This window comes from Tursiops truncatus, chromosome 8 (genome assembly GCF_011762595.2).
Source record: "Tursiops truncatus isolate mTurTru1 chromosome 8, mTurTru1.mat.Y, whole genome shotgun sequence".
NCBI classification, from domain to species: Eukaryota; Metazoa; Chordata; class Mammalia; order Artiodactyla; family Delphinidae; genus Tursiops; species Tursiops truncatus.
Genome location: NC_047041.1, coordinates 101,874,354 through 101,886,039, shown reverse-complemented (window position 1 = coordinate 101,886,039; position 11,686 = coordinate 101,874,354). Strand labels below are relative to the sequence as shown.

The 11,686-nt window shown below is 55.6% G+C and overlaps 1 protein-coding gene and 1 long non-coding RNA gene across 2 annotated transcripts; one reads left to right on the top strand and one right to left on the bottom strand.

Annotated features, from left to right (window-relative positions):
* Positions 1-3,769: 3,769 nt before the first annotated feature.
* Positions 3,770-8,033, top strand: GAL3ST3 (galactose-3-O-sulfotransferase 3). The gene is made up of 2 exons (XM_033861684.2): positions 3,770-3,988; positions 6,311-8,033. The coding sequence occupies exons 1-2, from the start codon at positions 3,867-3,869 to the stop codon at positions 7,470-7,472; spliced, it is 1,284 nt and encodes a 427-aa protein (XP_033717575.1). The 5' UTR covers positions 3,770-3,866; the 3' UTR covers positions 7,473-8,033.
* On the bottom strand, positions 4,390-6,567 carry LOC141279415 (uncharacterized). Its single transcript, XR_012333616.1, has 3 exons — positions 6,315-6,567; positions 5,761-5,973; positions 4,390-5,198 (listed from the first exon to the last, which is right to left on the bottom strand). It is a non-coding gene; the product is annotated as an uncharacterized lncRNA (long non-coding RNA).
* Positions 8,034-11,686: the final 3,653 nt, after the last annotated feature.

The following is an 11,686-nucleotide window of genomic DNA, read 5'->3' as shown; positions in this document are numbered from 1 at the left end:
GCGAAGACGCCACTCGGAGAGTGTTCTCGGGGAGCCTGCGAGTCAGGGCTGCCCCCTCCCCTTCCCACTCCTCTTCCCCTCCCCCTCCCCTGCTCGCCGGCCCCCGCCCCCGCCCCGCCTCCGCCTCCGGTGTGCGATGGGGGGCGGGCGGCGGGCAGAGCCAAGAGCAGCGGAGCTGAGCTGACGCTGCCACCTGATCCCATCCAGGCACGGAGAGGCGAGCGACCAGCACTCTGCTCGCAGGGCCCCCAGCGCCCTCGGACCCTCAGCGGATTTCGCGGCCAAGGTGGGGAGGTAGCGGCGACCACCCTCAACCCGGGTCAAAGCAGAGCTCGCTCAGCGTAAGTACTGCAGCGGGACGGCCTGGGGCTGGAGGCGCGGGGGTGGACCGGACCAGGATGGGGGATGCCGGCTGGGCGGGAGGGTGCCGTGGGGGCCAGTCCCCGAAGAGCATGAGGAGGCGGGCTCTTGGCCCCCTGCAGAGCAGGAGAGGACGCGGGTGAGAGAGAGAATCTGGCCTATCCCTTATGGGGACCAGATCCCAGTGACCGATCCCTGGGGGAGGCTGGGATGCAATTGAGGGAATGGGGGCTGGGAGGGTGGGCAGTAGTGATGAAGAGAGGAGGATGAAGGGAATTCAGAGGCAGGGATGACGTGGGGGTGGATGACAGGGAGAGGGGACTGGAGGAGGGGGGGCTGACCTGGCGCAGGCCGGGGGTTGGGGGGGAAGAAAGGAAGGAAAAGAGGAAGGTTGAAAAATATTTGATCTCCTGGGCCACTAATTTGCAGCCCGCTCAGCCCTTGGCCCTTTCCTCTTTAGTGCACTGGGCAGTTGCCCTACACAGTGGGCTGTGCCATCCTCAGGTAAGGATAGAGTCTCCAGGTCATCCGACGGTCAGATGCGGGTGGTCCAGGCCAGGGTGCCCCCCCCTCCTCCAAAGGCACCAATATCAGCCCTAGAGCTTACAGGGAGAGAGCAAAGGGCTTATGTGGGAGTGGGTGGGCATCCAGGCCGGTTTGCAAAGCTTTGGCTAGCTAAACCATTTCTTCTTTGGTTCCCTGGAGAAAGGAAAGCAATTTGCAAAACCAGGCAGCAGCCTGAGGTTGATTGTTCTGACTAAAATTAGCACTGATTTTCTGATGAGGCTGGGCACCCTGACTTGTCTCGGACGACTGAGGGAAACTCTGTCTCCACAGAGAAGGCACCGGGGATGCCAGGGAGTAGTCTGAAACATGTGAGGGGCAGGAGCCAGGGCTGTTGCTCTAAATTCTGGCCCCAGCAGACTGCCGCCCACCCCACACCGCCCCGGAGGTTACAAAGAGAAACCCAGCCCCAGGTGGCCCCCTTCCTGGGTGCCAGTGACCTGACTCCATCTCCAGAATAGGCATCGCGGAGTGAACTTGCCAAGGGAAGGGAGGCCTCCTCCAGTGTCCGAGCAGCACCCTCTCTCGGGACCTGGAATGTTTAGCCTGGCCGAGTGCCCACCCAGAGGAGACAGGGTTACTGCTTTGAAATACCTGAAGGTCTGTCATGGAGAAAAAACGGTTCGTGTGGTGTAGCAGGGCAGTACTAGCAACCATGAGAGTGGGAGGTGGAAGGGGACAAGGGGAGGAGGGCGCCGCCAGTGGCAGGCTGAGCCCAGCTGTCCCAGAGAGAACTTCTGAACAGCCAAGGCTGCTCAGAAACGGACCAGGCTGTATGTGAAGGCGGTGAGCATCCAGTCATTGACCGGGAACACGCAGAAGCTGGTGCCCACCTTGGAGGGCTGGTGTCCAGGGGATTCTTGTGGTGATGATACCCTGTACCCAGTGGGCCTCAGACTGGGGTCTGGCTGGCTGCCCAGGGCTAAGCCATGGAGGGGAGTGGGATGGAGGGGGCTACCAAGCACCCCATCACCCTTCTCTATATGGCCTGGCTGAAGCGTCTCCCAGGGAAAGTCCCACTGCAGCTCTCTCCAGGCTTGACCTCTCCTTGGCTGACCCAGAGGCCACTGAAAAATAGGGTGGTTTCAGTGAGTTGAGCAAAGATGGGAGTAGGCTGGCCCTCCACTTGGCCCCCTTGGGAAACTCCTGCCTGGTCACCAACTCCTCTAGGCAGGATAAGTGACAGGGAAAGAAGGTGTGCATCTCGAGAGGGCCTTGGCTGTGGCTCCCTCCTGCCGGCAGCCTCACGTGGGCAGCGCCAGCCCTCCTCTGCCCTAGCCATCCTTGAAGACAGAGGGACCTTAGCTTGGTTGCCCTCTGTGGCTGGACCTTTCATACCCCTTGGCTCCGGGAGGATTAAGGCTATCTGCAGGGGTGGAGGAAATCAGGTGATGGGAACTGGAGAGAAGGGAAAGGCGTAACCAGTACACCTTTCCACCCAAACAGGTTTAAATGTAATCCAGGATTAATTGGGGGAAGGGGGGGCTAAAGGAGAAGGATTGGAAGCCAAGTGCAGGGGCCTAGGGGAAGGTCATGGTCAAAAGAGTTTTACCATTACCTCAACCCTCCTGGGACTGAGGTGTCCTAGTTCCACACACATGCACATGCCCATAACGTTCCAGGCTCCCCCTCCCCTTTGGAGACGGGTGTGTGCGAGGATGAAGCCAAACCTGAACCTGGAGACTGAGGCTGCTGAGACAGAGAGCCCACCCTAACTGGGGGGCAGTCATTGCTACTGAAGCTGACTTTCCCCTGGAGCTGCCCTTGACCCAAGACAATCATGTGGGGATGGGTAACTGACCAGAAACCAGGCCCTTCTCCTGCCTCTCACTGCTGCCGCTCAGCTGGGATAGAGGCCCACCTCTCCTGGAGAGTCTCAGCAGAGCAAGCTCTGTATTCCCCTCCCCCCTCCCTTGGCCAGGCACCTCTCACTGCAATCGTCTGATGAGGTGGCCAGGGTTTCAGGTGTCTGGGGATGGAATCCAGATAGGGTTCCAGGATTTCAAGTCCTCCTTTCTTTCCCTCGTGGATTTATTGGTCTTGGGCCCTCGGGGCTCAGAAGCATGCAGGATTGCCAGAGTCCAGGGCAGGGATGGGGAAATCAGTTCTCTGTAGAAGCAGCACACATACTGTCTGAGGGCATGGACTTTGGAGCCGGAAGGAACAGATCTGAATCCAGACTCTGCTAATACCACCTGCATGACCACGGACAAGTGACATCATCTCTTAGAGCCTCAGTTTCCTTGTCTGTGAAATGGGAATACCTATGTTAGGCTTGCAGCGAGGATTAAATGGGATTAAGTGTGTGGTAGTATAATATGTAGAGAAAGCCTCTTCCTCATGTCAGAGACTCAAGAAAGTGAACACCTGGTCAGTGTTTCTGAGGAGCTCAGCGTCTGGGGAGTCAAGACCAACTCGTTGGCTGAGGCAATGAGGCAAGGAGTCCTAGAGGAGAGGAAACCCCGAATTGAGACTTCTGTGCCCTGAGCCAAGTGCTGGTGCTAAGGCACATCTACAGGGGAGACAGACACAAATGGCCATGAGACAAAGACAATTAGGGGCAGGCAGAAAAGCAGAGACAGGGCTCAAGGAAGGGAGTGGCTACAGCCTGAAGGGCTGGCCAGACCCCAGAGCGTGTAATTCCACCCAAGACTAAGTTATCTGGAGCAGTGTGGAGATAGGGTCATGGTAACAGGAGGTAGGAATCTGATCTTCCCTGGCCTCTCTGCTCACCCCACCCTTTGCAGCTCTCCTTTGCAGCAGTCCTGTTGGGGCTCGGAGCCCATCTTCTCTGCCTGCTACAAACCTGTTTGCCTCCTTCTCCTGCCAGGCCTCACAGGAACACTGGCCCTGCTACCAGAGCCCCAGGAGCCCCCATGAGTGCCGGCGAAGGCAGTCCTGGATAGTGAGGCCCTGGCTGGTCCAGGGGTGGGTACCCCATCATGCCACCCATCCTCCAGCGCCTGCAGCAGGCCACCAAGATGAGCCGCAGGAAAATCCTGCTGCTGGTGCTAGGATGCAGCACCTTAAGCCTCCTCATCCACCAGGGGGCGCAGCTCAGCTGGTAAGGGGGCGGGGCCTCGGTGAGGGGGCGGGGCTCGGCAGTTGGGGTCCTCTAGAAGTCAGCTGCCTGGTTAGCGTTAGCAGAGGGGAGCTCTCCTCGTTCCTTAAAGCTGCCAGAAGAGTCCATCTTATGATGGGCTTTGCTCCTTCCCTCTGTTCTGAAAGCGCTTTCCATACATTCTCTTTAGATTCACACAACCTCCCTGGGCAGGGACTTCACTGAAAGGGTTGAGTGAGTAATCTGGAATTCTATTCCAGCTCGAGTCTTCCCTCGGCATCTCCTTCTGAGTGCCTCCCTGTCAGAAGGCAGAGATGTTGAATATTCTCCAAAGTGAGAAGGAACTTTAAGACTAAAAAATGAAGTGGGCGACTCCATAAACTGCAACTATGAAGTTTATTGTGGGTAACTTACATACAGGCAGGAAAGAACGATCGGACAGTCAATCCAGAGGCCTCCGCCACATTCGCCGCGGCACCGAAAGGGGTACAGAGGGGTTTAAAGGGGCCAGAGCTAAAAACAGAATCTGACTATTAGGGAGAAGCACATCCGCGTGGATGGGAAGGACGAGGTTCCTCCCCGCCCCCGGGGGGGTGGGTCTCATGGCCATTAACCATCTGCATCAGCAAAAGACACTCTTGCAGTTTTCACATGGGATGAAGGCAAGCGTAAAGGTTGGCAGGGAACTTATCGGGCTTGGACGCACCCCTTGTTCGTAGGCTAAAGCTCAGTTTCGCAGAAAGGGGAGGGGGTAGGACTGTGGCCCTACGATGGAGCTGACAAGATGGAGACAGTGTGTTTCAGCCACACACCCCCAGAGAAGTGCAAACAACTTCTCACTACTGTTGTGCTGGCCAAGCCTCCTCACTTCTCTGAGCCCATTTGCTCATCTATGAAATGGGAATGATGTATGTGTGACCCAGCCAGTCACCCTGATACAGGATACCATGTGATGACTAGTAGCAACCCTGACCCTGCTCCTGGCTCACTGTGAACCCAGTGAATCCTTGCACCCCCTCAGGGCCTCAATTTCACCATGTGCTACATGGTCTGCCCATGAGAACAGTGTGAATGGGCCCCGTCCCTCTTGCCAGATGATTTGCTGGTCTTCAGGAGCATCCATGCAGACGTTATCCTGAACCCAAACCAGCCACTGATAGGAAGTCTCAATGGTATTCTCAAAGCTGCTTAGAGTTGTCCTTGTTACATGACGCTGAGGATGGCAGAAAAGAAACAGCAGAGTGACTCAAAGTCTGAAGGGAACTCACAGGTCACCTGTAATCCCGAAGGCCCTTGTTTCAGGAATGAGGAAACAGAAATGAAAGCTTCATGAACGCTAGGATTATTATGTTTTTTATACTATCATATTTCTTGAGCCTAGAACGGTACCTGGCACATAGTAGATGCTTTAAAAAAATACTACTTGAATAAATGAATAAGGTTCCAGAGGACTTAACAGAATCACATAACAACAGGTTCCTTCAAAGCCCATGCCACTCACCTACAATGTGAGTAGCCAGTGGAAAGAAGACAGAGAGCAAGAGGATTTGGTGACTTAATCTGAGTTGCCAAACTTATAGAAATGATTTTTCTCCTTCTGTTCCTCAGTTTGTACATCTGTGAAGTGGAATTCCTCAAGGATCTCCAAGGGCCTTTGTCCTTGTGTTATCTTTTATGTGTAACGAAGTTACCTCAAAACTTAGCAGCTGAAAACATTAAACATTTATTATGTCACTCCTGTGGGTCAGGAACCCAGGTGTGCCCTAGCTGCATACCTCTGGCTCAAGGTCTTTCACGGAGTTGCAATCAAGTTGGCTGCTGGGGATGCAGTCTCATCTGAAGCCTTGATTGGAAGGGCTCCACTTATAAGCCCATTCAAGTGGTTGGTGGCGGAGCCTTCAGCTCTTCAAGCAGGCTGATGGACTGAGGGCCTCGTTCCTTGGGGACTGTTCCCACCTGGTACCTCCTTGTCCCCTGCATGAGCTGCCCTAGAGAGAGTGAAAGATACCAAGACAGAAAACATAATCTTTTTATAATGTAATCTCACAAGTGACATCCCACTATTTCCGCCCTGTTCTACTACCTAAGAGGCATCAATAAGTCCCACTCATATTCAAGAGAAGGGAAATACACAAGAGCGTGAATGCCAGGAGGTCAGCAGGGATCACGGGGGTCATCTTAGAGGCTGCCCACCATACGCCTCTACTGTTCTGTGGGTAAAGCCCAGGATGAGCCCTGGCCCATCCCCACCATCCTTGGGGAGAAGCAGGGTCAAGCCGCACCCTTCTTACTTCCTCCTCCCTGCACACCCCCTGAACCCTGCAGGTACCCCAAGCTGTTCCCTCAGAGCTGCCCGCCTCTGCAGGACTCTCCGCCGCGCCCCAAGCACATGACCGTAGCCTTTCTGAAGACGCACAAGACTGCGGGCACGACAGTGCAGAACATCCTGTTCCGCTTCGCCGAGCGCCACAACCTGACCGTGGCCCTGCCACACCCGAGCTGCGAGCACCAGTTCTGCTACCCGCGCAACTTCTCGGCGCACTTCGTGCACCCGGCCACGCGGCCACCGCACATGCTGGCCAGCCACCTGCGCTTCGACCGCGCGGAGCTGCAGCGCCTCATGCCCCCGGGCACCGTCTACGTCACCATCCTGCGCGAGCCGGCCGCCATGTTCGAGTCGCTCTTCAGCTACTACAACCAGTACTGCCCCGCCTTCCGGCGCGTGCCCAACGCGTCGCTCGAGGCTTTCCTGAGCGCGCCCGAGGCCTACTACCGCGCGGGCGAGCACTTCGCCATGTTCGCGCACAACACGCTGGCCTACGACCTGGGCGGCGACAACGAGCGCAGCCCGCGCGACGACGCTGCCTACCTGGCGGGCCTCATCCGCCAGGTGGAGGAGGTCTTCTCGCTCGTCATGATCGCCGAGTACTTCGACGAGTCGCTCGTGCTGCTGCGGCGCCTGCTGGCTTGGGACCTAGACGACGTGCTCTACGCCAGGCTCAACGCGCGCGCCGCCAGCTCGCGCCTCGCCGCCATCCCCGCGGCTCTCGCGCGGGCCGCGCGCGCCTGGAACGCGCTCGACGCCGGCCTCTACGACCACTTCAACGCCACCTTCTGGCGCCGCGTGGCGCTCGCCGGACGCGCCTGCGTGGAGCGCGAGGCGCGCGAGTTGCGAGAGGCCCGAGAGCGCCTGCTGCGGAGCTGCTTTGGTGAGGAACCTGTGCTGCGGCCTGCGGCGCAGATCCGCACCAAGCAGCTGCAGCCCTGGCAGCCCAGCCGCAAGGTGGACATCATGGGCTACGACCTGCCCAGCGGCCGCGCCGGCCCGGCCACCGAGGCCTGCCTCAAGCTGGCCATGCCCGAGGTGCAGTACTCGAGCTACCTGCTGCGCAAGCAGAAGCGCCGAGGTGGCGTGCGCCCCCGGCCCGAACCGGTCCTGGACAATCCCCCTCCTCGGCCCATCCGGGCGCTGCCCCGGGGCCACTGAGCTCCGGATGGGAGTCCGGACCCTGCCCTGCCCACCAGGATCTTGCCTAGGGCTGCCTCCAGGTCCCACCCCATCGGGGCCCTTTCTCCTGAGAGGGGCTGCAGCAGTACTTGGGGGCGCAGCTCCCTGTCTGAGCCCATCTCCCGAGGGGGAGCTGAACCCCGCCTTCGGGGAGGGTGCTGTTAGGCCCGATCGAGCCCCGGGCCACCCTCTCCTCCGTCCTAACTGGTTGGTGGCTTTGCCAAGAGGTCTGAGACCCGTGCAGAACCGCCCACCCTGCCTTTTTATGGGGATTGAGGACCCCCACCTGTCTTCCCCAAGTGGATGAGCCCATGCCACAGAAAGGGGCTGAGCCCTGGGGAAGGTTGTGCTGCCTGTCAGCCTCCCCGGCTCTTGCTCTTCCTGCCAGGGGTCAGAGGCCCCCCCCACACTGTCCGTCTTCCAGGTTCCACCCTTCCCGCAGACCTAAGCTGCTCCCAGACCCCCAGAACCCAGAGTTCTTGGGTTGAGCTTTTTGGTTGGTTGGTTTTCCTTGTTTTTAATAAAATATTTTAAAATGTACAGATTGCATGTCACTCATTAAAAGCCAGATTCCCCACGTTTGAGGATGAGGCAGATGCCCAAGAATAGGTGTGGCTGTTACCATGAGGATGGGGCCCCAGTGAAACCAAGCAGGACCCTGTAGGGCTCCTGGCACAGAAGCCTTTTCATGTCCCCCATTTCTTGTTTGTAGGGGATGCAGACTCCCACCTCCATGACCTTCCCTGAGTTCCAAAGGGCAGATTCTAACGGTTGCTAATCAGGGAAAGGAGGGGATGCGGAGACAAGGGAGGAGAGCCAAGAACAATAGTGCAGCCTTGGGGCAGGTCCTGGTTCACCTCAAGGGACACACATAACAATATCTTTTGAGCTTTATAGAACTAAAACCCCCAATAAATGGAAGATGTCAGCATTCTTCATTCCAGAGAAGACTGCCTGAGGCTAGAAAGAACAAGAGAAGCTCATCAAGAGATTACCTGAGACCAGATTAAAGGAGTGCAGGCCCTGCACACACACTTATCAGCAACCCCGCCCTTGAATCATTGCTATAAAACTCCTTACCAAATCCTCCCAGGTGGGACACAGTTTTCGAGGGCAGGAGCCTGCTGTGTCCCCCCTTTGCCTGGCAAAGCAATAAAGTTATTCTTTTCTACGTCCCCCAAAACTCTGTCTCCAAGATTCGATTAGGCACCGGTGCACGGAGGCTGAGTTTTCGGCGTCACCAGGCTCAATCACTGCCCTTCCCAGAGGCTCACGACACTCAGCAAGCCCTTGATTGACTGGGTTCACCAGACTGGCCACCCCAGCCCCACTCACTTCTCTTTGAGAAGATCTAAATCATGCCTTTTCATTCATTTCAGCACCATGTATTGAGCGTCATCCCCCTAACTTAGGGACACAGGGGAACAAGGCAGATAGGACCTTTATCCTCATGGGAAAACACTGACAACCCCTCCTTGGGCAGAGCAGAGGCTGGAAGGAGGATCGTTTCAGGTCAGGAGAGGCTTAACTCAGGACTTTATCTCCATTTTGAGTCACTGACTTCACCACTGGTCTTCCTTCCCCACAAGAAGACAACACTGACTCATGAGGACCACTCCCTGACTCCAATGTCCTTTAGCACAGTAATACACCCAGCACTTTCAAATGAAACCTCTGTTAAGACCAGCAGAGAATCAGGACTTTTCCTGTTACTTTCTTCAGTGCTATATTGACACATCTGGACAAGCAATAAAAACAATAGCTTGGGCTTCCCTGGTGGCGCAGTAGTTGAGAGTCCGCCTGCCGATGCAGGGGACACGGGTTCGTGCCCTGGTCCGGGAAGATCCCACATGCCGCAGAGCAGCTGGGCCTGTGAGCCATGGCTGCTGAGCCTGCGCGTCCGGAGCTGGTGCTCCACAACGGGAGAGGCCACAACAGTGAGAGGCCTGCGCACCACAAAAAAAAAAAAAACAAAAAAAAAACAAAAGAAACAATAGCTAACATGGTATACTATGTGCCAACTGCTGTTGAAGGGCTTCACGTGTATTAATTAATGAGATAGGTACCATTTTATGGATGAGGGAATTGAAACTGGGAGAGGTTAAGTGATGCTCAGGGTCACACAGCTAGAGTTTGAACCCAGACTGATAGTTCCTAAGTGCTCTCACACTGCCACTAGAATAAAGGAGCTCCCACTCCCCAGGCTAGGCTGATGCCCAGGATCTTCCCCAAAAGAATGATAAGTGAAGAAACCAAGACATTGCTGTCAGCTCCTCTTCCTTTTATCTTTCACAGAGACAATCGTTGGCCTGGTTGGGTAATGGAGATTGCAAGGTTTAGTTGGCAGGTTATATGACTCTCCCTGGGCTTGAAAACACAGCACTTTTTACAGTGGCACTCTGGAAAAGGCAAAAGACAATAATTAGAGACCTGCAAAGACATAATTAGGTTTCTGGTGTTAAGCAGCTTTAAAGAATTGTACTAGACTCGGGCTTCCCTGGTGGCGCAGTGGTTGAGAGTCTGCCTGCAGATGCAGGGGACACGGGTTCATGCCCCGGTCCAGGAAGATCCCACATGCCGCAGAGCGGCTGGGCCCGTGAGCCATGGCCGCTGGGCCTGCGCGTCCGGAGCCTGTGCTCCGCAACGGGAGAGGCCACAGCAATGAGAAGCCCGTGTACCGCAAAAAAAAAAAAAAAAAAAAAAAGCATTGTACTAGACTCAAAGTCATCTATCCAAAAACAAGCAGTCAGACATGCTGTGGCCCTCAGGCCAAGAAGATGTCTGTCCACTACTGTCCCCCACCCCTGCTCCCCCCAGCCCTAGCCTCTGGTCATACCTTTGCCAGGAACATCCTTCACCGTGCCCTGTATCCTCCTGGAAAACTCATACATACCTTTAGATTTGCCTTCATAGGCCTCTCCTGCCTTCCTTCATCCTCAGGCAGCTGGGCCTCTTTTATAGACCTTGCCCCACTTCAGCAAAGAGCACAACCCTGGACTCAGAAAAATCTGGATTCAGGGACTAACTGGAATCATCTGGAATTATCAGGCCACAGGAGAGGGTTTCTCTGTTTGCGGTAGGAGCAAGGGCAGATCCTAAGCAGACACTGAATCAAAGATTAGCCTTCAGTGGCTGAGACTCTGGTCTGAACATCTCCAGCTTCAGCCACAACCCAGAGGAACAGGCCCCGGCCCCTGAGACCCCAGTGCCCTGCAGAGAGACTCCTTCCATCTGTGCCCTTTGTACATGTCTCCTCCTTGAGAAGCTCACGCTCAGGTCTGGGACAGATGTGTAAGCAGCAACCTGGGTGACAGTGACTTGACGGAAGCAACTACCTCCATCAGTGCTTTGGAATTCAAACCCTGGCTCTGCCACCTACTGGTTACACGACCTTGGTCTTAGCATTTGAGCCTCACTTTCCTCGTCTGTGAAATGAACCCTCCAGAGCTTTGTGAACAGTAGTTGAGATAAGGCACTTAGCACGGTGCCCGACACATGGAAATGTCCCCAAAGTGGCCGCTCTGGCATCATCAGGGCTCCTTCGAGACAGACACCCTTCACGCTGTAGATGTTATAGGTTGGCACATCTATTCCAAGAGTTTTCCAGCAGATGGGAGAACGCACTTTGAGGTAAGGGTGGCTTTTTGCTCAAAGGCACTGTATGGACGAGCAGCAGCTTTGACTTTTATGATTATAGAAGGATGTGCAAAGCATGTGGGTGATGCCAAAAAGTCAGCCTCTGTGCATCTGTGCCTAATAAAATCTTGGAGACAGAGTTTTGGGTGAAGTAGAAAAGAATAGCTTTATTGCTTTACCAGGCAAAGGGGACACAGCGGTCTCCTGCCTCGAAAAATGTGTGTCCCTTGGGCTTCCCTGGTGGTGCAGTGGTTAACAATCTGCCTGCCAATGCAGGGGACATGGGCTCGAGCCCTGGTCTGGGAAGATCCCACATGCCTTGGAGCAACAAAGTCCGTGTGGCACAGCTACTGAGCCTGCGCTCTAGAACCCGCAAGCCACAGCTACTGAGCCTGCGTGCCACAACTACTGAAGCCCACGTGCCTAGAGCCTGTGCTCCGCAGCAAGAGGAGACACTGCAATGAGAAGCCCGAGCACCGCAATGAAGAGTAGCCCGCGCTCGCCACAACTAAAAACAAAGAATAGCCCCCGCTTGCCACAACTAGAGAAAGCCCACG

Bases quoted from the DNA above. Each gene is read 5' to 3' on its own strand.
- GAL3ST3 (XM_033861684.2), top strand. From the start codon at position 3,867: ATGCCACCCATCCTCCAGCGCCTGCAGCAGGCCACCAAGATGAGCCGC. The intron at 3,989-6,310 runs GTAAGGGGGCGG...TGAACCCTGCAG, and splicing joins CAGGGGGCGCAGCTCAGCTG to GTACCCCAAGCTGTTCCCTC.